General features: G+C 35.3%; 1 protein-coding gene across 4 annotated transcripts in view; it reads left to right on the top strand.

The window, feature by feature from the left end:
* The window catches only part of LOC141538795 (cilia- and flagella-associated protein 337-like), a 125,087-nt gene extending 98,952 nt beyond the window's left edge, over positions 1-26,135 (top strand). For 2 of the 4 annotated variants that reach the window (XM_074260609.1, XM_074260612.1), the window contains exons 20-22: positions 10,514-10,644; positions 13,328-13,474; positions 21,084-21,253. In XM_074260609.1, coding sequence (XP_074116710.1) covers positions 10,514-10,644; positions 13,328-13,474; positions 21,084-21,212 — 407 coding nt within the window. In that variant the 3' untranslated portion in view covers positions 21,213-21,253. Of the gene's footprint in view, positions 1-10,513; positions 10,645-13,327; positions 13,475-16,446; positions 16,705-21,083; positions 21,254-25,908 lie in introns of those variants that run through there. The other 2 variants (XM_074260610.1, XM_074260611.1) reach the window with 2 other exon arrangements.
* Positions 26,136-26,432: the final 297 nt, after the last annotated feature.

Below are 26,432 nucleotides of genomic sequence, written 5' to 3'. Positions count from 1 at the left end.
ACTTCCTTTTTTCTCTCCTTATTCTTTTTCCTCATCTACTCCCAGGATCATCTACTGGTACCCACAGACATTACTAAAATAATATTCTGGGCTAAAAAGTGTTGCTGGCCTCTAAATTTGATACATAAACTTAGTCATTCAACAAGTATTTGTTAAGAATTTACTATGTATCAAGCACAGTACTAAATTCTGGAAATACAAAGAAAGGTTAAAAACAGTCCCTACTTTCAAGGAATTCACATTCTAATGGGGAAGATAATATGTTAATAACCAAATAGACACAAGATATATACAGGAAGGTAATCTCAAAAGGTAAGGAAATAATAGCAACTAGGGAAAAACTGGAGAGAAAGTGGGACTTGGGCTGGATTTTGTTTTTAAATTTTTTTATATTTTAATAATATTTTATTTTTCCAATATATGCAAAAATATTTTTCAACATTCACTTTTGCAAATCCTTGGGTTCCAAATTTTTCTCCCTCTCTTCTCCTTTCCCCCTTTCCCTAGACAGAAAGCAATGCAATATAAGTTAAACATGTGCAATTCTTCTAAACATATTTCCATATTTATTCATGCTACATGAGAAAAATCAAATCAAAAGGAGGGAAAAACAGATGAGGGGAAAAAACAAGCAAACAAACAACAAAAAAGATGGTGAAAATACAATGCTTTGATCCACATTCAGTCTCCATAGTTCTCTTTGGATGTGGATGGCTCTTTCCATCACAAGTCTATTGGAATTGCCTTGAATCACCTCATTGTTGAAAAGAGCTAAGTCCATCACAGTTGATTATCAAATAATCTTCTTGTTGCTGTATACAATGTTCTCCTGGTTCTGCTTACTTCATTTAACATCAGTTCATATAAGTCTCTCCAGGCTTTTCGGAAATCATCCTGCTCGTTATTTCTTATAAAACAATTATATTCCATTACATTCATATACTATAACTTATTCAGCCATTCTTCAATTGAGGGCATCCACTCAATTTCAAGTTTCTTGCTACTACAAAAAGGGCTGTTACAAACATTTCCTTTTCCCTTTATTATGATCTCTTTGGGATACAGATTGGGCTGAATTTTAAAGGAAGCCAAGCAAACTACAATAAAAGTGAAACAGACAGAGACAGACAGAGAATATGCTGAGTATGGAGATCAATCAATGCAAAGACAAAAAACCAGGCAAAAAATGTCATATGCAAGGGACAGTAAATAGTATGGTGTCAATGGATCATAGTGTTTCTACAGGAGGAATAAAAGTTAAGATTAATCGTCTGCCTAGATAATTTTACTGGAATGGATTTTTACTGGAATGGGGCTTCTGGGACAGCCTTTTGGAACCACAAATGATACGTTGGGTGAAAAGTGGACACCAAACAAGGATGAGTAGCCCTGGTAAAGGCTGGACAAACCCTCACACTAGAGGTACTAGTCCTCCCAACAGGTCTCAAACACATTGGTGAGTCAGAAGGATATATACCACTAGCATGTGAAAATATTCCCTTTGTAAAATGTTAAATAAAAACTTTTTTTTCCAATAACCATGAAAATGGATGAAAGCAGACTATGGAGTGCTTAAAGCTTGGTCAGACATCAAAGACACCAAAGTTATGCATTGCAAGTCATTCTCCTTTTTGTCTTACCACTGGACTTGGGTGACTATGGAAAAGAGAGTAAGATTGACAACTTTCTGCAACTTTACCTCGCTTAAATCCAATTCATGTATGAGTCAAAATATCTTCCCATGATGTCATTTGTTCTCTTTCAAAACAAAGGAACAACAACAGGTTATAAGACAATCAAAAGGGTAAGACTTTCTACAATCTGTTAAAACGAAGAGGTTGTTCTTATGACACTGAATGACCAAAAATTCATAGATTTAGAGCTAACAGGGAAATTAGAGAACAAATATTCCAACCTCATCATTTTATAGTTGAAGAAATGAAGTGTACAGAAGAATTCATCCAAATTTGCACAAATCCAAATTTGTACAAAAATCAGGATTTCAATTCATCTTCCATTTTCAAATCCAGTGTTCTTTCTACTACCTTCCTCCACACTTTGTAAAAGTAGAAAGCTAATTTACCTTTAAGCTTCTTTTTTCTTCCAATTAAGGAAATTAAAAGTTTCTTGTGATAGATACAGAAGTATATCCCCATTTTGCCTTGGTAATGAATTGGAACTGGTAGTAATCCATTTGTGCAAGAGAGATCTTGAGCATTAATAAACAGAAAAATGTTACTTTAGCACTTTTCAAAATGAAGGAAGAACTAAAAGTAAAAGAGGAGAATAATAAATCCAATAAAGAGGTATTGGTTCATCTCTGAAAGCTTCTTTAAGAGGAATAATGGAGTCATAGTTTTTATTTATTCAAATGTCACAACCATCATTTTGAAAAAAAAACAAAAAACAAAAAATACAGCCCTTAATATGCCAAGAACTTTCTTATTCTTAATCACCCATGGTCCCATTTAACTAAATAGATGAGATCTGAAAAGATGTGAAATAAAACTATAGACCACGGAAAAACTTTGTTTGTAAAGTGTAATCTCACTCTGCCATACTGAAACAATTAAAAGGGAAAGGGAAGCAGAAAAAGGAAAAACGAGAACAATAGGAGATGTCATCTTCTTTGTTTTGGAATAGAGGACTATAGAAAAACTGCTAACAACAATGATTATGATTATTATCGTTATTGTTGAGTCGTTTCAGCTGTGCCTGACTCTTCATGACTCCATTTGGGATTTTCTCTTTTTTAATGTGTTTTTTATTAAACCTTTTGATTTTCAAAACATATGCATGGATAATTTTTCAACATTGATACTTGCAAAACTTTGTGTTTCAAATTTTCCTCCTCTTCCCCTAACCTCAGCCCCTGGATAGCAAGTAATCTAATATATGTTAAACATATTTTTAAAATATGTTAAATCCAATATATGGATACATATTTATACAATTATGTTTCTGCATAAGAAAAATCAGATCAAAAAGGAAAAAATGAGAAAAAACAAAAATGCAAGCAAACAATAACAAAAGGAGTGAAAATGCTATATTGTGATCCATATACAGTTCTCATAGTTCTCTCTCTGGGTGTAGATGGCTCTCTTCAATACAAGATCATTGAAAACCACCTGTGTTGAAAAGACCCACATCCATCAGAATTGATTAGCATATAATCTTCTTGTTGCCATACACAATGATCTCATTTCACTTAGCATCAGTTTATGCAAGTCTCTCCAAGCTTCTCTGAAATCATCCTGCTGATCATTTCTTATAGAATGGGATTTTCTTTACAAAGATACTGGAGTGATTGCCTACTTCCTTCTCCAGCTCATTTTTCAGATGAAGAAATTGGGGCAAACAGGTTAAGTTATTTTCCCAGAATCTTATAATTAGTTAGAATCTGAAGTCAGATTTGAAATCAAGTCTTCCTGATTCTGGGCCCAGTGCTCCAACAAATTTCTACCACTTTCTTTTGGAACATAGAAAAGTTCCTGATGCTTTTAGTCAGCCACAAAAACTCAGAAGCCACTAAAGTGGAATTATTGATTAATATGTTGTAGATTTGTGACCAAGTCCTGCCAATGGCAGATGTTAACCAACTTGCTGCTTCTTAGTTCTCAGTTTCCCTCTCTGTAAAGTGAGAACATTTGATTTGATCATCTTTAAATTTCCATGAAAAACTCACTTTTCATGATTTGGATTTTATGATATTGCCATGCCAGTTCTCCAATAATATATCCTCTTCCTCTGGAGCTGAAGCAGTCTATACAGGATCAGAGATTGTAGAGTTGGAAGGGATCCCAGAGTCCAAACACTTCATTTTACTGATAAGAAAAGTGAGGCTTAAGAAAGTTTAGTTATCAAGGTTGTAAAGTAGTAAACATTGGAGATAGGATGTGAGTTGGGGTCCTCTTGAGTCCAGAGAGAAAGCAAATACACCTATAAATCCTCTGAGCTTCTAAAGTGAAAGTCAGTGAACCCCTCAAACAGTGCATCAAACCAGCTAGTTCAATGTTAATCTTAGCTCCTCATTTTCTATTTGGAGATCACTACCAATTTTTTCCACTTATGACCTCTATCCTATATCTATCCCTCACTTCTACAGAATCCGAGACAAAATGTTGTGGAGGGAAATTATTTGAGCTCTACTAATCCAATTCAATAGACGTATTAATGCTTACTATAAATCTGGCCTAATCTAGAGCTTCAAAGATAAAAACAAAAATTAGCATAGTCTCTGCTCTAAAGGGATTTAACAGCCTGCCTTTCAGTCATCTGATAAAGTCTTCCTTCTCTTTCCTCCCCAATTGCTCCAAATTAAAACAAAGGAGCTAATATCATCTTGACTTATATAGTGATAATTTCATCCTTCAAAATGTCAAGGAATCACCAAGAAGAAATTCTATTCTATATCTGATTCTTACTGTGAATAACCAATGGCTTGAGTGGAGTGAAAATGATGGGACTGCTGGGAAGAAATGTTCATCCATTCCCAGAATTTAAGATAAAGGAGACAAAATCCAGAAAGAAAATTGCATCCATCTAAACTTGGGTTGAGGGAAAAGACAGGGAGGATCCTATGAAATAAAATTCTGTAGAGGGCATCATCCCAGAAGAGATAGGAAATTCTCAAAATGCAAAGGGAAATAATTCCAATTGAAGAGGAAATATGGAATTTGTATAAAGAGACTGATATGACCACATGAATAAGTCACTAAACAATTTAGATTCTTTTAAATGAAATGTTCACAATATAGAAGCAAGACCATGTAACAGAAATTGAATGACTATGGCATGGTGTTTTTTAAAAAATAGAATCAGGAATGTTGAAGCTTAGAAATGAGCTGAGACTATCAAGTAAAGTTTTTAAAAGAACAAAAAAAGTGGTTATTGGTTGTTTTGTTTTTAAGCTATATGGAGATAAAAGAGATGATCAAAAGAAGAGGTGGATAAAAAGATAACTGACAAAAGAGATAAGAAAAATTTTCTCAATTTTTAAATGTTGTTTTCTCTGACAAGAAGAATAATCTATATACTAGATATGACAGAATAAAAATGATATCTAAAAAGATGATACCCAAGAAAAGTAAAGATAATAAGAAAGCATCTAACTTCATGGGATGAATTCACATTACCTGGCCAAGATATACTACATTTTACAGATATGGAAAGAACTAGAAGATGTGATTTCTGAACTGTCAAAGTAAAGATCTTGAAAATAAGAAAAAAATGGAGAAAGGAAAAGGTTTCCATTTTTTAAAGAGAGAATAGAGTCTCCAACCAAAATCAATGACTTTGATTTTCATTAACAATAAAATTTTAGAACTAATTAGTAAAAAAAAAAAAAAAAAAAGATGATTGATGAAAATCTAGAAAAAGAACCCATGATTATAAAGACTTCATCAAGCACAGGCCATACCAGATTAGCATGATATTCTTTTTTGGCAAGATTATTAAATTAGTACATGAGGGAGATGCTGTGAATATAAAATAGAGAAATCAAATTTTGTGACTCCCACATTCAGTTATAAGAACCCATATTTGTGAATCACAGTTTAAGAAGCTTAGGATTAGATGATAATGTAATTAGGTGGATTTGGTGAAGTTAGATTGATCAGATTGAAAAATTTCATAAAATGTTAATGAAATTTGTATAAAGAGACTGATACAGCCACATGAATAAGTCACTAAACAATTTAGATTCTTTTAAATGAAATGTTCATTGTGGTAAGAAGTTCATATAAAGTTCCTCCAAGGTCCTTGAACCTGTGCTATTTGACATTTTGATTAATGACTTAAAGGCATAGATAGCATAATCATCACATTTGTACATGAAACCAAACTGGGAGCAATAACTAACATACTGGTTGAGAGATTTGGGATTTAAAAGGATCTTATTTGAGCTGAATATGACTGTAGATGGGTCTAAGACACCCCTGGTTCTAATCCTGCTTAGGAAATTAGAAAAAGAAAATTAGAAGGAAATTTAGGGATCCCTCAAATCTCCCAATGAACATATGGAGAATCTCTTTTATAGTATCCCCAGGAGATGTTAATAATTTGAATACTTTCAATAAAAAGCAACCCTTTAACTAATAAAACAACACATCCCATTCCTGGATAGCTTCTACTGTTCTTTTGTGTCAAATAATAAATTAAGGGAAAAATACAAGGTGTCATAATGAAAATAACACAAGACTAGTAGTCAGAAGATAGTGCTTCTGAAAACTGGTTCTGGTCCTACTTTGCCATAAACTCACTATGTCAACTTGAGCAAATTATTTTATTTCTCTTAGTTTCAATTTCCTTACCTATAAAATAAAGTTGGATTAGATTATCTGCAAGGTCCTTTTTAGAATTCTAAATTTTTATATTATTAAGAATCTGCCTCCCTATAACTTTTTCTATTGATCCTGGCTCTGCCTTCTAGAGTTAAAATAAAAACTACTCTCTTCCACATGATAATCCTTCAAATATTTGATATTCACTCAAAGTTGACTCTTCTCCAGGTTTAACATTCCCAGTTTTCTCAGCCATTCTTCCTATGCACTATGTTAGTGATCTTTTAGAAAGCATGGCTTCATTTTTGTATTTGTAACGCTGGTGACTAGTTAGTGCCTGTTAGTATTCAGTTCTTTCAGTCATGTTCAACTCTTCATTTGGGTTTTGGGTATTTTTGATAAAGATGTTGGAGTGGTTTGCCATTTCTTTCTCTAATTTTATAGATGAGGAATTGAGGCAAGCAGGGTTAAGTGATTTGCTCATTGTCGCACAACTAGTAAGTTTCCGAGGTCAAATTTGAACTCAGAAAAATGAGTCTTTCTGATTCCAGAGTGCTTTTCTATCCCCTGCATCACATAGTTGCCCCCAATGCCTAATAGGAGCTTAATGATTTTTTATTAATTAATTGACATGCTATGGCTTATCAATGTACCTCCCAGAGCATGATTAGAATCTGTGTGATTTGACAGTGATTAAGTACTGTTGGACCACTGTCTCCCATGATCCAAATACTTTATCTCTTTCTCTCTACCTTTAGTCCTACCTCTTCCTCTCTCATCAGGAGGGATGCTCCCATCCAAGTGAACATGGTTTCAGCACCTTATGAAACAAGACAGCCTCTCTATGGATTAAGTGGGATTTAGGGGAAAGACTTTCATTACCACCTGCTGCAAAGCCATTAACTTTAACTTGACAAATTGCCAATTGCTTCGGGAAATGGAATCTCATTAGTATAATTGAGGCTTTGGCAAGCCTGAGGTGCTCAATTTCTAATTTTAGAAAGTGTTGAGAAATAAAATGGCAGCTGTTTAAGAGACACTGATGTTTGCTGTTATATTCTGAAATTAAGAAAAAAAAACTAGTTTAGTTGGGAGTATCACTTGCTTCTAAAATATCAGGAATTTATTAGACCTAAAGTAAAATTCAAAATTAAATTTAGGGTTGGAATATCTAAATCTAAACAAACAGAATAATATAGTTCATTTGCTCATTTACCAAATAGTCATTGAGTGCCTACTATGTGTAAGGATGCTAATTTTAGCAAGAATCTTCCCCTCACCTTCCTGTACCTCATTAACCTCTCCTTCTCCCCCCCCAAAAAAAATCTTCTCATTATTAACTGGTGTTATAGAATCTCTGCAGAGAATCATTTTGATTTAGCATTCTTTCCCCCACCCAAGTTTCCCCACTCCTAGAAAGATGCATTAACATATTTGCACCATTTTCCATTTTCAAACTCTGAGAAGTTATATAATGGAAAAAGAGAGCTAAGGTTGGTCCCGCTTGGCTGAACCTATTTAGGAGCTAACTCCCTGACCATCTGTGACATCAGATACCTTTACATAAATGTAAAAAGATTTTTAACAATAAAAAAGAAAGGTATATATGCTTTTCTTTCTACCTTCTGCCTTCTCCAATTTTTAGTCCAGATACAAGAGCAAAACACCACCAACAACAAAATTAATGGATCTAAATAGCAACATGAAGCAATTAATTTAAAGATAAGCTAGCATTTTCTGATACCCAAAAAGAATGGGCAACACTGGAATGGGTTAATGAAAAAAAATGTTGAATCATCTTTTTTGGACATTTTAAAAATAGGAGAGAATTTCATCTGTATGGGTTACTTTACCTGTTGTCACCTCTGAAGATGTGGATTGAATGTTCTCTCAAGATCCTTTCTAACCACAAGATTATGACTAATTTGACAAGTTTTTTGAAATTGCTTGGGATAAACTGGAGATATTCATTATCACTCTATGACATAAGAGCTAAATGAACTCCTTTCAAAAGGCGGTCTTTACATTGGAGAATAAGAGGTGTCAAGAGTAAATGATTATCCTATAAAATGCAAATGATAGAATGGGATAAATAATTTATCTTTTAATTAGTCAATTGAATTTGTCTACATTGGGGAGATTGTGATTCTTATAAGCTCTTTTTAATTATATTCCTAGGAAAGAGAATCCATATAATACACAAGGAGCAGGAGCTGAATGATTGTCCATTTATATTAGTATCACAAAACCCAGTAAAATATTAGTTGATAGAAAATCAAATCATGACAAAAAGTAAAAGTCATTTATATTCTAACAATAATGTGTTCCTTGGCTCAAGTTTGAAGGAGACCTACTTTCTGCCTTTTATAGTTATACTACTGGATCAACAATAAAGAATTCAGACTCCCAAGAAACTATTTTAATGACCTAGAAAAAATAACAACAAAATTCATATGGAAGAATAAAAGGTCAAGAATTGCAAGGGAACTAATGAAAAAAAAGTCAGAGGAAGGTGGTCTAAGTGTACCTGATTTAAAGCTATATTATAAAGCAACAGTCACCAAAACCATTTGGTATTGGCTAAGAAATAGACTAGTTGATCAGTGGCATAGGTTAGGTTCACAGGACAAGATAGTGAATAAAAATAGCAATCTAATCTTTGACAAACCCAAAGATCCCAAAATTTGGGATAAGAATTCATTATTTGACAAAAACTGCTGGGAAAACTGGAAATTAGTATGGCAGAAACTAGGCATGGACCCACATTTAACACCACATACTAAGATTAGATCAAAATGGGTCCAAGATTTAGGCATAAAGAACGAAATCATAAATAAATTGAAGGAACATGGGATGGTTTACCTCTCAGACTTGTGGAGGAGGAAGGAGTTTGTGTCCAAGGGAGAACTAGAGACCATTATTGATCACAAAATAGAACATTTTGATTACACCAAATTAAAAAGTTTCTGCACAAACAAAACTAATGCAAACAAGATTAGAAGGGAAGTAACAAATTGGGAAAAAATTTTTACAGTTAAAGGTTCTGATAAAGGTCTCATCTCCAAAATATACAGAGAATTGACTTTAATTTATAAGAAATCAAGCCATTCTCCAATTGATAAATGGTCAAAGGATATGAACAGACAATTTTCAGATGATGAAATTAAAACTATTTCCACTCATATGAAAGAGTGTTCCAAATCACTATTGATCAGAGAAATGCAAATTAAGACAACTCTGAGGTATCATTACACACCTGTCAGATTGGCTAAGATGACAGGAACAAATAACAATGAATGTTGGAGGGGCTGTGGGAAAAGTGGGACACTGATGCATTGTTGGTGGAGTTGTGAAAGAATCCAACCATTCTGGAGAGCAATCTGGAATTATGCCCAAAAAGTTATCAAAATGTGCATACCCTTTGACCCAGCCATACTACTACTGGGCTTATACCCCAAGGAACTACTAGAGAAGGGAAAGGGTCCTGTATGTGCCAAAATGTTTGTGGCAGCCCTTTTCATAGTGGCTAGAAACTGGAAGATGAATGGATGTCCATCAATTGGAGAATGGTTGGGTAAACTATGGTATATGAATGTTATGGAATATTATTGTTCTATAAGAAATGACCAACAGGAGAAATACAGAGAGGCTTGGAGAGACTTACATCAACTGATGCTGAGTGAAACGAGTAGAACCAGAAGATCATTATACACTTCAACAATGATACTGTACGAGGATGTATGCTGATGGAAGTGGATTTCTTCAACATAGAGAAGAACTAATCCAATTCCAATTGATTAATGATGGACAGAACCAGCTACATCCAGAAAAGCAACACTGGGAAATGAGTGTAAACTGTTATTTTTACCTTCTGAATCCAATTCTTCCTGTGCAACAAAAAATTCGGTTCTACACACATATATTGTATCTAAATTATACTGTAATATATTTAACATATATAAGACTGCTTGCCATCTGGGGGAGGGGGTTGGGGGAGGAAGGGAAAAAATCTGAATAGAAGTAAGTGCAAGGGATAATGTTGTAAAAAATTACCCATGCATATGTACTGTCAAAAAATGTTATAATTATAAAATAAAATAAAAAATTTAAAAAAAAAAAAAAACAATAAAGAATTCACATCTAATCCTTGTGTTGGTAATGGGAAAAAGAGAATACCCTATCTGTGGTTCTTGAATTAACTTCCTGCATCTTTTTTTTTTTTCTTAAAACAGATTGGAAATTACCAGTCCAGTTGGGAACTACACATTCACAACTGACATCTTTAAATTTAGACTCCCAAAGGAATGGAGGACAAAATTGGGAACTGCCTCCCCGATTAGCAAACAATTTCAGAATACATGAGGTGAGTCTTGAAGATATTCATTATTATCACTGACGCTTTACTGATGGAGAACTGACCAATAGTAGAGTGTTTATTTAGTCTGGAATCATTCATAGGCATAATGAACAAGGTAAAGATGGCTGTCATTTACTATAGGAGAGAAGTTGAAAGAAATGAGGCAATTATTTCTCTACTAACTCACTACCAATGTCCAATAAAATGGGCAATATACATACTGATCACTTATGGAAATAAATCACAAAATGAAAACTCCCAAGAATATTATAAATTTCAAAGCTCCCAGGGGGGAAAAAAAGATAGCATCTCAAGCAGTTGGAAAACAAAACCAAAAAAAAATTTAATATCTTGGAGCCACAATCAGGATCACACAAAATTTAGCAGCAATCACTTTAAAGGGAGTAGAGACTTGGTTATATGATATACTGAAAGATAAAGAGATAGGATTATAACAAGGATAATCTGCCTACCAAATCTGAGTCTAATTCTTCAAGAAAAAAAAATTTAATAAAACACAGAATTTTCAAAAACTCTTGATTTTTAAAAAATACTAGACATAAACAAAAAACTTGATTTTCAACTATAAGACTTCAAGAGAAGCAAAGAGTAGGACTTTAAAAGATACCAAATTGGGAAGTTGAGAGGATGTTTATCACTTAGGAACTGGCCGAACAAGTTATGATATATAATTGTGATGAAATACTTTGTGCTACAAAAAATGATTAAGAGGATGGTTTCAGAAAAATCTGGGAAGATTTATATGAATTGATGCAAATTGAAATGAGCAGAAGTAAGGAAACATTGTACACAGTAGCAGCAATATTGTAAAATGATCAACTATAGAAAAACTTAATTACTATGATCAAAATAATGATCCAAAACAATTCCAAAAGACCCATAATAAAAATGCTTTCTATACACCTTCAAAGAGAGAATTAATGAACTTTGAGTACAGATTGAAGCATATTTTTAAAAGCTTCCTTAATTTTTCTTGTTTGTATGTATTTTCTTTTGCAATGTGGCTTATATAAAATGTTTTGCATGACTTCACATGTATAATCAATATTATATTGTTTTCTCAAAGGATGGGGAAGAGGTAAAAGGAAGGAAGAGAATTTGTAACTAAATTTTTAAATGAATGTTAAAATTTTATACTTAATTTGCAAATGCAATGGAGTAAATGCTAAATTAATTAAAAAGAAAGATCAGTTTAGGCTTGGTAGCCGCAAAATCTTCCTAATGATCCAAGTTTGCCTATTAAATGGACTCCCTAAAGAGGTGATAAGTTTCCATTCCTTAGAAATCTTCAGGCAGACTTAAGATGACTATGTGCCCAGTACATCATAATTAGAGTACCTTTTATTTATCAGTTGGTCACTAAAATCCCTTCTGACTCTCCAATCCTATAACTTTGTTCATCTCTGAAACCAGAATAAAAAGGACTACAAAGATACAGAAAGACCATCGCTCCATAGATGCATTTGTAAATTATGATGGACTCTATTCTTGACCACTGGGACTCTAGATAGTTTGGTCCAACTGTATGTCATGGTATGATTGGATAAAAGTGATCTTAAAGGACCAATCTCACTTTTCATATGAAGGAACTGAGACTCAGAAAGACAAAGTGACTTTTATAAGATGATACAATTTGGAAAATAACAAGGCTGAGATTTGAAACCAGGCCTTCGGACTTTAAATTAAATCCAATACCTACTATGTCATGTCCCCATCTTGCACTGAGGAGGATTTTATCAGGAAAATTCTGTGAATTCTTTTCTATTTTAGTTAGAAGGAATAGTGGATTTAAAATCATAAGAACAAGATTCTTCCACTCCTCTAGTACCTCAATGGTACAATTTTGGACACTTCTCCACTAATATATAGGACAATCCCTGTACAACATGGTAAATGGTTCATAGAATCATAACTTCCAATAAAGAAGGGACTTTAGTACTTAACTGTAACACATAAATGAACAGGTTTGTTTTAAAGAGCAGGATCAACTACAGGGACAGGTTTCTGGCACCATTTGCCACTATCCTTGTCCATGGTACTCTGGAGGGGTATTATTGAGCCAGGAGAAATTGAAGGGACTATGCTAGGTTTCTTTGCCTATAGAAACAAAGTAAGATTATTTAGCTCCTTGTTCTTCATGTAAGTAGTGAAATAAAACATCAGGCCCTTTAAATTGACTAATTATAATAATTCATCTTTACATAATACATTAAAATTTACAAAGCCAGACCATCTCTTCCCTTCCTCACAGGCAGGACACATTCCAGACTTATCTTCTCTCCTATTCACAGAGTCAGAGCATGTCAGAGCAAATTGAGATCTTAACGACTTTCTAGTTCAAATCCCTTTTCCCATTTCATAAATGAGGGAAATTGAAGTCTAAAGAGATGGAAATAACTTCTACTAGATCACATGATAAATTAATGGCAAAGCTGGAATTATAACTCTGGTCTCAGGTTTACTATTTCCTTTATACCATGGTCCTATTTATACAATGGGGCATGGTATCTCAATCAACTACTTCTAGATACTAGGAAAATCAGGCACAGGGCATGGGACCTATGAAGGGCATCATAGAATAGAGTGTGTCTGTCAAAACATTTTTTTTCTGTCAATATGTTAAAACTGCATGAATGTTTGTTCATTTTTCTTCTCCTTCATGTGGCAGGGTCCTTTTAAACACTACATGGACTCAAAGCTGGGAAAGAGACTAGCAGGGAGGAAGGAACGCCGGTGTCGATTTGGAGATATTAATGTTCACAAGTGCTGCCAGTTTGGAAAGATCTGTTCTCCCTTCCAGGCCCTGGCCACTCCAGTAAGCATGCTTTTTTCTTTCATTGAATGGGTGGGCACAATACCATTTTTTTTAAGGTAATCTGGGTTAAGTGGATTGCCCAGGGTAACACAACTGGTCAGTATCTGAGGTCAAATTTGAACTCAGGTTTCACTACGTCCAGGGCCAGTGCTCTATCTAGCTGCCTCCAATCACTTTTAAAAGGGATAAAATAAACAAGTATGTGTTAACATTCTCTAGGCCTAGGAATTAAAAAAAAAAAAAAAACATAACAATCAATCAATATGCATTTATATTGCATACCAGTACTGTTCTAGACTCTACATATAACATAACATAACATAGCAAAATAAGTCCTTTCTCCAAAAGAACTTATGGAGGATATAACACATGCTATGTAGAGGAGCATTAGCATTAGAGGAAATGAAGAAAGATTTCCCCTAGGAGATGGTATGTGAAAGAAGATAAGGGAGGATTTCAAGATATGAAGGTGAAGAAAGAATACATACCAAATCTTTGCATTGGCATAGAAGCAAGAGGAATTCTAATTTGGTAAAGAGTAGGTAGGCTAGTCTTCCTACATTATAGAATACATCCTTGGATAGCTGTGTGAAATATGTCTACAAGGATAGGTTGTAACATACCTGTAATGGGTACTTGTAAAGGAAGTGTTAAGAAAGCTAAGTATGAAGAGAGGAGGGGGTGGTCAAAAAATTTAAAGAGATCAGAAAGACTGAGAAACTGAGAAATGATCATCTGATTTAGCAAATGGAAGATGGTTGGTGAGCTTGGAGGGAACAATTTCAGTCTAGTGATGAATTCTGAAGCCAAATCAAAAGATATTGTGAAGTGAGTGAGAAGTGGAAGCATTAAGGGTAGATAGCTTTTTCTGTTGTAAGATTTTGGGGTTTTTTTTAACTTTTATAAAAGGGAAAAGAAATTTATTATAATAGCTTAAAAGTATGGCAAGTAAAGATTCTTTTATATCTGGCCATGTTTGTAGGCAACAGACAAGAAGACAAAAGATTAGGAGACATTTAACATGAGAAAAGATAATTCCTTCTCAGTCCCTTTTGATAATCATTCATATTCTATTATTGTGTAGTTTCATCCTCAAGCTTAGTCCCGGGATCTCTTCTACTCTGTATCTATCCTCTTCCATCAAAACCTCATCAGCTTCCAATGTGACTGGTACTAATCTTTTTTCCTAAGCTATTTTTCTCTCAAATCCATCCTTCTTCTGAACTTCCCTGTATGTATCAAGGACATTCCTCTTCTTCCAGTCACCTAAGTTTAAAACTTCAGAGTTATCATTAATTCTTTTCCATCACTCCACAAATCATTTGGTTGCCAAGTGTTGTTAATTTTTCTCCATTCATATTCCAATATGCCCAACACCCTAGTTTAAATATGAATCACATCTTAACTATAATATTACCATATTTTCCTCATTGGTTGCTCTGCTTTGTCTATCCCCTCTCTAATTCGAGATGTATTTATGTAAGTCTCTTGCTTACTGGTTCCCAATTTCTTCAAACTCCTCTATTTGTCATTTTATGCATTTTGCAATCCAACTTCAACCTGCTTTTTCAGGGTTATTATACATTATTTTAATGCAGTATGAGATCTATTTAAATTGGCTTTCTTGTTCCTCATATATAATATTCCATTTCCCCTTTCCACGTCTTTACACAGGCCATTCCTCATTCCTGGAATAGCTATTCCTCATTCCTGGAATATACTCAACTGATTAGAATTCGAGGTTTTCTTCAAAATTGAAGAGCACCTCTTACTTGAGACTTGCCCTAATTCCCCAAATGCTAGTGTCTTTCACACACACACACACACACACACACACACACACACACACACACACACACACACACACAAAAGTAGCAATTTTTTTTTTTTGTTTATATTTTCTATGTCCTTATAAGGATAAGATTTCTTCCTCAAAAGAACATAAGCTTTTTAAGGTCAGAGACTATTTTGTTTTTGTGACCCCCATCATTTAGTTCAGGTCCTGATTTATAGTCAGAATTTAATAAATAATTGATTAATAGGAGGGGATGGGATCAAGAGCACAAAGCAGAGGCACTGCCATTAACAAGGAAAAGTGCCATAAGAGATTGGAGCTAAGGTAGAGAGAATAATATAAAGACCAAGGGCATCCAACCAGCAGGTTGATTTCCGAAGGGAATGGGAGAAAAATAATGTTCAGTGGAAAAATAAGTCAAAATAATGTTCCTAGGAGAAAGAAGAGGAGCAATGGACAGACTATCCAAAGATCCTTGCCATTATTAACCTTGGGATAATTTTTGACATGTCACTAATACTATGAGCCAGATAGTGCTGCTCAGTCTTTAATCACTAGGTAAGATCAATATTATATTAATCGTCCAGACATTCTATTCTACAAATTAACTTCCCCTTGAAGGCAGGGAGAATGTTGCCCCTATGCTGACAAGCTACATATCCCAATTTGTAGCAACAAACAGGTCTATATTTAATATATATTTTAACTATATCTATTTCAAGCCAATATTTCATAGGATTTCAATCTCAAAAGATCTTGAACCAATCCCCTTATTTAAAATATGAAATGAAAATAGAGAGGACCTTTTCCAAGATCACCCAGGAAATAAGTAGCAAAGCTGGATTCTAACCAATTGTTGGGTTAAGAACCAAGAAAACTCCAACTAAATGAAGAACTTGGGCTGTGTTCCATTTTAACATGATCTTATTGGATATTCAAAGCTCCGTAACCCATACTGTTATAAGCCTGAATACAAATAGACAAGCCTTTTAAATGAGGATATGAGAATTTTAATAGACAATAAAACTTGAGCCTGTTGGCTTGTGGCTTTGTCTTTTCTTCAGGTACAGAATCCCTATCAGCAGTCACAGTCACAGTATTCCTGGGGAGAGGCTGCTTGAACCTTTCCTGGTTCATTGTTATAGCCAAAGAATCATGACCATTTTCTCCTTTCTAGGAGATGCGGAGATTGATGTTGCCTCGAGACCTGATCATAAATAACCAGAAGGAATACCCGGGACTCTCCTCCCTTCTAGACCCAGGACCCCAAGAATTTCACTTACCTTCTGAAGATTTTATTGCTGAAGAAGACAGTAACAACAAAAAAGAGAAACCAGTGACCCAAATGAAAACACCTTTATTTCCCCCAATAGTTAAAACAATAAGATCTAGTGACATGAAATGATTAAAAGAAATCTCAAAATCGGATTCCCTACCATATGTCCTCTAGTATTTCTTTAAAACACCAATTCTAAAAAAGCTTTTCAATCTTTTTTTTTTTTTTAAGATTTAAGTCTATAAAGAAAAGGGTAGCATGAAACTGATGGGTATTCAGAAATCAAGAGAAGAGTAATTGATATACCCAGACCCTAAATTGAAGAAAGCCTATACATTAAAAATACAAATATATAAAGCAAATAATTATTTCAAAAAGAAGAATTCTAGAATTCCTTTAAGTAAACATTCCTTTGACTTGTATAAGTACAGAATCATAGAGTTGTAAGAAATTTAGAAACCAACTTATTCAACCCATTTCTGGCACTATCCACTTAAAAATATCCAAAGATTGGGAACTCATGAGACAGTTGATTTCACTTTTGGAAAGCTTCTCTTATTAGGAAGTATCTTTTTTCTTCTAGTATTAAACATAAATCTATTTCTCATTTTCACCCATTGATATGTCTTAGGGAATCAAGTAGAAATACCATATATTAACCTTAAAATATTTAATCATCTCCCCTCTCCCTAGCCAGGTTTTGTTTTTGTTATTTATCATTTTGACAATCTTTTACAGCTGTGTGTCTTCTTCAAATTAATAAATATTTTATCCATTCAACATGTAAATTGTTTTCAGACTACCCACCAGATTAACAAAGAAACTAATCTACTAATGGGCTGCTAGATGGCACTGTAGACAGATCCCCAGAACCTGAAGTCAGGAAAACTTATCTTCCTGAGTTCAAATCTGACCTCAGACATGGATCAGCTGTATGACCCTGGGCAAGTCACTCAAACCTATTTTCTTCAATTTCCTCATGAAAATGGCAAGCCACTCCAGTATTTTTGCCAAGAAAATTTCAAATGGGTGTTATTAAGATGACATGATTGAAACAACAAAAAGTAAGGAAGGAATGCTGCTCTTGATTTGGAGATAATAATATGCATAAGTGCTGCTGCTTTAGACAGATCTGTACTCCTTCCAGTGTCAAGTGAACAAGCTTTTTATCTTTTCCTTTTTCCTTTTTTTGAATGGTTTCTGTAATCTCCCAGATCTGAGTTTGGTTTCCCTTCTATGGAACTGCTTGAGTGAGATATTGGAGATAATGTTAATCTCAGACCTTTTGGACCCTGATATTGCCATCCAGGTGCTGAATCAGTTTTACCTTCTCCTGAGATTCCCAGTGCTCTGAATATGTATCTCAACTCTATATCTTTGTGCCATAATCTGTGATGCTGGTTCTGTCCCTCTATTCTTACAGATCGAGACCACAGACCGCAACTTAGGTCTCATTACTAGAGCTTCCACTGGTTTGCAGCCCCCTCATTCAGAGTGCTGACTGAGTTTAGGCCCCTTTGTACTTACTTGTGTTAGCCTGTCTGGTTCACCCTCCCTATCTCTGCTTTCCACTCAGTTACCAAGGTTCACACTGGCTTCCCTAAAATCCATCTCTTTGCCTCCCTCAATTTCCATCTTCCCAATTTATTTAAGCTTCCACCTGTTTCTTCAACACCATCTGTTGATACAATCTGTCCAGCTTCTCTTTTTTTCAATGCAATTCTGAATTGGCTGGAGAAGCTCACTTCTTTTTTTTTTCATGGCTTTCTTTTTTATTTGCCTTTCCCAGGGTCTCCAGGTATTTCTTGAGCTTCTTTATGATCTTTCACATCATCTTAATTGTGCGTCCATCATATTTATGGTTAAAGAGGAGTTTTCTGGAAATAATATTTTTTACCCAAAGGAAGGTTTCTTCTAATGGTTGAAAATTTCAAACTCTGGTGGTAGCTAGACAGAAATTGGCATTTGACCACATACCTCTAGGTGTCTCTATCATCAAATAGTACCTCAGGGGAACAGACAATAAAATCAAGGAAACAGGAAGAAAAGGGAAGATCACTAAATTGGATTTTCAAACAATTATGAAATATAAGGATCATAAACTACTTGCATCTGGTAGGCATTAATGTTTGTTGAATTTGGCATTTTGCTAAAGTTTTTAAATGACTGACTCAGTTTCTCTTAGAGAGTCCAGAAAAAAAAAAAAAAAAAAAAATATATATATATATATATATATATTCCTTAATCCAACAATTTAATTAGTATTTATCATGATACAAGTGCTAGAGACACAAAGGTAAAAACAAAAACTACCAAATAAAATCAACAAGCATTTGTTAAAAAGCTGGCCGACTACTCATCAGGCACTGTGCTAAACGCTTGAGATACAAAAAGGAAGAAAAAAATATATATAGCCTTTTCTCTCAACTTCTAATTAGGGAAAGAATAAGCCCAACAAAAATGCATAAACAAAAGTTCAAAAAATTTCCATTCTCAGTTGCCTTAGGAAGTTGTCAACCAGAAATCCCATTTCTAACACCAATTTAACTTTTGACTAGAAATCACCAATTCATGAAACATTCATGAAAACTGAGAGAAAGGCACATGCATGTGAGAACTCATACCAAGTGCAGGGGAAGCCTTGGGCTTTTAAGTTACAGGAGAAAAGGATAGTCATGGAGAGGAAGAAAGGATGAATTTTCTCCTGAAGAGGAGAAGAGGATGGCAACAGCAGCATTTTTTCCCCTTAGGAACTGCTAGATCATGAAGATAACACTGTTGTTTGCTTAGCATCTACAAGGACCCCAGCTACATACACAATTCTCATTCTGGTGCAAACTAACTGGTACCTCTCTTAAATCTCAAGAATATACAGTTTAGGATACAAATAACAAACTATGTCAGCTTGAGGAAAAGGGTGAACTTTGTCTTTGACTCATTCAAAGCCGCCTGCGTAGTCCGGGTCCAATATGTCTGGAAAATATAGCAATTCAAGAAGTCAAGTTCAGGGGTCACCTTAACACAGGGAGCATTAGTCCTGTCACTTTTATGTCAAAGCCCTGAACAACTGCAAAGATGGGGAGAGGAGTTGATTTTGTTCCTTCAACAGAAATCTGAGGTCCTTCCACTTTCCAGAGAAGCAAGTTTAAGTTTTTAATCAAATCCTTATACATTTATTTCTTGCTGCCTAGAGCTATATAATACCAGATGCTCAGAAAAAGTCCAGAGTTGAGTTTGCTTTTGTATATGTATCAGATAAAATTCTGGAACTTTAAATATAATTACAATAAGCTTCACAGGCAGCTTGTTGGCACAGTGGATAAAGTGCTAGGGTCCAAAGTCAAGAATACCTGAGTTCAAATTCAGTCTCAGATATTACTAGCTTTGTGAACCTGAAAAAGTGCCTTAACTTCTAGTTGGTTGGTTTTTCTTACTTTTAAAATTTGTGTGATAATAGTGCCTATCTCCTGCGGTTATGAAGATAAAATAAGACAATATTTGTAAACCTCTTTGTACACACAATATAAATATGTATATAAATATATATATATACATATATATATAGCTATATATAGCTGCTATTGTTATGTGATACAGTAAATAGATTCTGAGCCTGGAGTGAGAAAGATTCATTTTTGTGAGTTCAAATCTGACTTCAGATATTAACTGTGTAATTCTGGGCAAGTCACTTAACCCTGTTTGCCTCAGTTTCCCCATCTGCAAAATGAGCTGAAAAAGGAAATGGCAAACCACTCCAGTATTTTTTCTAAGAAAACTTCAAATGGGATCACTGAAGCAATGGAAACAACTAAACATTTATGGTAATTCCCAGGAACTGATCCTTGGATCAGTTTTGGGGACTTCTGCTCCCCACCACCCCCCAAAAAAAATCTATGAGTCTTCTTCCCAGTACCAGGAAAATTGGTTGAATCTCAGATCCCAGTGATCTGTTGGATACATACATATTAGAGTAAAATCTAAGTATCAGCTTATTTTCCAAGTTTGCTCCACTAAGATCCTTCTCCAATACCTCACCAAGGAAGAGGAAGATAACTAACGGTGGCTTCTTGAAGACCAAATAAGTGAAATGCAAACTCCAAGAATCTGAGTTTATTAGAAAGTTAAATTGGTTCTTAGTCCAGGAGTTTTTCATTCAAGTCCTATCTCTGACACATCCTGGCCCTGGTGACCCTGAGCAAATTATTTAACTTCTCAATGCCCTAAGCAACTCCGTAAGACTCTAAATTGCAGAAAATGTGGTTACCTAAGTTAGCAAAAGTTTCCTCATCTGGTAGTTTAGTCCCTTTCCCTATTACATTTTTGGCTTATGTCTAAAGTCTCACCAAAATGTGGGCAACAAAATCCTTTCTAGCAAAGGTATTTAGTATACAACGTGGGCAGCAAATATAGGACTTCAGCTAAACTCCACCACCACAGAAAATGCTGATGACACAAAAGACTAGAAGACAAGCACAAACAAATACAGAAAACATTTAAACATTTCCAATTGCTCATTATACTTATTATCCTCTCCACAGATGATAAAAACAACTTTGTGGGACTTGGAAACAACTGTTTCATTTTCATCTCAGACCTATTCCACTCAAGCAACTCCCAAGGACCGGGTAGGTTTGGGGCCATTCATCCTGGACATTAGCTCTCGATAGTGCTTCAGCTCCAAAAACCTAATAAAGGTCATTTCCTCTGAGAAGGTTGTCATAGAGATCATTTCCTGGGACAGTCCCTAATCCAGGGACTCTTAAATTCACAAGATAGCTACCCAAGCTGGAAAAATCAATTTCTCAAGATTATTAGCTAGTCACTGGTCTACATTATGTCAAGTCAACAAAATTTTTTTAATTGTTCATCATATGCTAGGCATTATGCTAACTGTGGGAAATACAAATGCAAGCAGAAAGATAAAAGGTAAAAAGTAGGAGGGAGAAGAGAGAAGAAACATATAGGGCAGAAGCAGGGCTCTTCATTTCGTATCAGCTGTTTTGGTTTTTTCCCCATTTATTCCAGAATAAGCTCATAACCTGAACGCTCACCATCATAGAAACTGATACAGCTTTTATTCTCAGCACCATCTCAGTATCTTGGTTTTTACCTTTGCCTCTATCACTATTTAGCCTTAAATCACTGAATGGATACAACTTCAGCCAAACTGAGACCTTTGCTTTAAAAGACCAAGATCTCCCACTGCATCCAGGGCCATCTCCAATCTCCTGATCCATATCTAGCCACTAGTCCCAGATGGTTCTGGAGGGGAAAATGGAGCAGGTGACTTTGCACAGCCCTCCCTCACTTAAATACAATTCACTTGCATGTCATGTAATCACCTCCCATGATGTCATGAAGGCAGGCTCTGTTGTTTGGAGCCATGAAGGATGGAACAATAAACTCTCAAAGCCCCCAGTATAGAAAGCTCAGCATTTTCCAGCTTACCTAATTTCTATAAATTACTTTTCCCCTAGGTTGGGTACACTCTAGACCGTTTCCCTCCCTCATCCACTCCCCCCAACACCTCTCCATGCTTTTTAGCTTCCTTTTGTATGTTGCCTTCACCTATTCAATTGTAAGCTCCTTGAGGATAAGAATTGTTTTTCTTATTTCTATTCTCCAGACCGACCTCAGTGCATGGCACATAGTAGGCACTTAATAAATATTTATGTTCAGAGATTCATAAGTGCAACCTCAAGACAAATGAAGACAAAGCCTTAGAATTCACTGCATAATAAAAGTTCTAGGAAGAACCAGCCAATCAAAAAAGATTTAGGGTCAGAAAGTACTTCCAATGATTGATGTCCGGGTACAAAGGGGGCTTCTTATATGGGATGACAGAAAAAGTCTGGAGAATCAGGAATATACCCTAGAGAGGAATGAAGCCATGGCTGGTCTGGATAATGTTCTTAAAATGAAAGTTCTGGGAGAAAGCAGACAATCAAAAAAGAAGCCACAGGAGCAAAAGGTATTTTTGAAAAGAGAAGAAAAAAAAAAAAAAAGATATTTAAAGACTCAGTGAGAACTAGACAAATGCACTTTTTCCTTATCATGTGCTTATTTATAGCTGCTACGGCTGGCCACTGGGGGGAGAATCTCCCTTCATTAAGGGTTCTAAGAGAAAGCTTTGGAAGAGAATCACAGTATGGATTTAGAGCTAGAAGGAACTAAAAATTATATAGACATTTCTTAAACTGTGAGTCACAATTCTACACAGGATCTCAAAACTTAATGGGAGGTCATGAAATAATGATTTATTATCAGTAAATGTTTGGTTTGTATGATTTTATATACCTATATATCTGGACCATGTAAAAATTTCTCAGGAAAAAAAATGGTCATGAATGGAAAAAGTTTAAGAAGCCCTGACCTAGACCAGCCTCCTCACTTTATAAAAGATACTGAAAATCAGAGAAATTTGTCCACTGTCAGCCAAGTGAGTGACAGAAGGTAACATTTAAACTTTTTAAAACTAGCATACTTTTCAGTATAAATAAACATAAACACACACACACACACACACACACACACACACACACACACACACACACACCCTTTTTCTGAAAACTGCTAAGAGAAAGGTCTCTGTCCAAGTGTCCATGTTCTTAAAATTCAGTAACCTGTTTAAAAGCAGTATGGAAGGAACCTGTAAATGGATGTGGAAGAGAGAGAACTGTGAATTAAAGAGAGAGAATCTGAGGAGAGGATAAGCAGGGGAGAAATCAAGAACTGGCTTCAGCTTCCAAAAGAAATGCCCTGGTATATAACCAATATCCAGATGTGAACTACTTTATCTAACGGATGGAATAAGGATTGGTCTAAGAATAAGAGGCATAGGCCTCAGTCCTCTCCATTATTTGAGTAAGTCCTTCTACATCCATGAGCTGAGCTGACTGACTTGCAGTTTTCTGATCTCTAAAATGGGTCTAATAATTAGCAAATTTACTTTATTGTGAGTTTTAAATAATAGCCAGCACCTATGTGACACTTAACATGGCACAGTGAATAACTGAGTTCCAAGTCAGAAAGACTCATCTTCATGAGTTTAAATCTGACCTTTGACACTAGATGTGTGACTCTGGACAAGTCTCTTAGCCTTATTTGCCTTAGTTTCCTCATCTGTAAAACAAGCTGAAGACGGAAATGGCTAACCCCTCCAGTGTCTTTGCTGAGAAAATCCCAAATGAAATCCCAAAGAATCAGATGTGACAGAAAAATGACCGAACAATAACAATATAAAGTACTTAAGGTTTCCAATTAGTTTATAAATATCATCTAATTTGCTCCTCACAACAACCCTAAGATATAGGTGCTGTTATTAACCTCATTTTACAGAGAAGAAAATAGGTACTCAGAGGTAAAATGATTTGCCCAACTAGTAAGTGCCTAAACTGCATTTGAACACAAATCTCTAACTCCAAGTCCAGTGCTCTCTCCATAGGCTAGTTGTCACAAATTTCAAATAAGGTAATGTATAGAAATCCCTGTTAATATAACTTTGCTATCCATTCCCTTTGTAGATCAATCAATCAATATGTATCTATGCACTTAGTATGTTCTAGCCATATAGACAAAAATTGTTTCCTTGGGGATCTTACATTCAGAAACCCTCCCCACAATTGTTTTATACAGTGCTATGCAAATATAAGCTACTTTCTTCATCATCAACATGAGCACTGTGGGGGCAGCTAGGTGGTGAAGTGGACAGCCCACCAGTCCTGAAGTCAGAAAGACCTGAGTTCAAATCTGGCCTCAGGCACTTAACACTTCCTAGCTGTGTGACCCTGAGCAAGTCACTTAACCCCAATTGCCTCAAGGGGGAAAAAAATATGAGTACTGTGGTTTGGTGATAAGAACTGATATTAGAATCAGGAGAGATGCAAATTTAAATCTCATTTCCAATACTTGCCAACTGTGTTAAAAAGTCACTTCATTCTCTACAGTCACTTCATTCTCTATAGCCTTATCTGTAATATGGCAATAAGAATATCTACAATTCCTACCTTACAGAGTTGTGAAGACAAAGAAGAATTTAAAAGAATACACTGCAAAACTTTAAGTTTTTATATATCATTTCCCAAAAGTCTTGTGGTAGTTTTAAGCTATTAAAGTCTAAAACTTTCCTAAAATTTTGGCAAACCAGGTATAAATCCCAACTATTACTCTTTTCCTCATCTTGGTTTTCCATGGAATTCCACTAGGCAACATCCTATCTTCATGAGGATATATGAAAACAGGAAAAGTTATGATATAGTTCTCCATATTCTGCCACATAATCCTTCAGATGCCTAGCACTCTAACCACCCACTTCCATTTTCACCACTTCAACTCCCTCCTGGCCAGGACATCATACCCAAATTCTCTGCCCAATGAAAATGTACCTCTCCCAAATCTCTTTCCTTGGGGATCCTTAATAATAAATGGTGTTGAGTGAATCAGAAAAAAATATCCTATTGTATAATACACTGGCCAGAAAGCTGGAGCTGGCGGGCACTTCGGAAATCTTCTAGTCCAATTCCTGAATTTTACAGAAAACTGAGGTTCCTTGAGGAGAAATGATTTACCTACATTCATAAGATCAGTTGATTAGCAAGGCCAAGTATAGAACGCAAAGCTCCTGATTCCCTACATGATGCTTTTTTCATTATAATATATTGTCTCTAATAAAAGCTTTGGCAAAAAAAAAAATGTTTTGTTTTGTTTTTAAGGAATATTGTGAATGTTAGGAATTTCTAGCCCTGAAACAAACTATTGGTGAAGATATTTTTTGCTTGGAGAATTGGGGAAGGAGGGGTTCTCTATCATTACCATTTCATCCCACACAGATTGCTCCCCTATTCTACTTACTCTTAGGACACTCCTATCTAGAAGTACTCAGTTTCTAGTAATCAAACCCTTTACTTTGGTCTCAGCAGTGCAGTTATAAGCTTCCCCTAAATCTCTGAGACATGTTAAAGACTTTAGCTTTAAAAGGCCAAAGTCCCTCACTACATTCAAGGCCATCCCCAGTCATTCTGATCTATATTTTGCCACCTGACCTAGATGGCTCTGGAGGAGAAAATGAGGTTGGTGACCTTGCACAACCCTCCCTCACTTAAATCCAACTCACTTACATGTCATGGTATTCCCTCTCTGATGTCAAGGCCTCTTTGAGAAAGGACAAACAACATCTGGAAGTACTAGCCATTGGTTACTTCTGAGAAATCAAAATGAAACCCAAATGGGAAAACATATGTATTTTATTTTGCCATAATTCAGTCAACTCCCACATGTTCACTGTGTATTCCCTTTTGTTGAATATTTTAAAATGTAATAAGAAATAGTTATCCATCTCTTGCTCTTCTTCCTCTCTCCTTCTAGTGAGCAATAAAAGAGATGCAGAAATAGATTTCAGAGATTAACATGAAGCATTGGGATAAGAGAGAAAATACAGCTGCAAGAAACAGGCCATTTTCTACCCCATTCTTCATCACCCTCCCAAGGACACTCTTCAGGAAGATGTACACAGGGAAAGTATATTGAAATATAGAGAAAGAGAAATATATGTAGGTATATTTAATCTTCAATAAAATGTTCTAAAAATTTGATTAAATGTGATAAGTTGGAATGAGATATAGCCAGAAACAATGTTCTGTAATAGTATTTTGTGAGCCCATAATGGGAACAATGAAATGCCCTAATAAACTGATTAAATGTGATAAATTGGAGTGAGATGAAGCCAGAAACAATATTCTGCGATAGTATTTTGTGAGAGATCTATGAGAATAGGTGCTATCCCTATGTTGTGTATACTTGGGACTGTTACTAGAATTTACTCCTAGTCACTCACCTTGGGTGGATTCATTCTGCCAGTGACTTTTCCTCCCTGACCAGAAGTAGAAGCC

Source organism: Sminthopsis crassicaudata, chromosome 4, assembly GCF_048593235.1.
Source record: "Sminthopsis crassicaudata isolate SCR6 chromosome 4, ASM4859323v1, whole genome shotgun sequence".
In the NCBI taxonomy this organism is placed as follows: Eukaryota; Metazoa; Chordata; class Mammalia; order Dasyuromorphia; family Dasyuridae; genus Sminthopsis; species Sminthopsis crassicaudata.
This window is presented reverse-complemented; position numbering and strand designations above follow the sequence as displayed.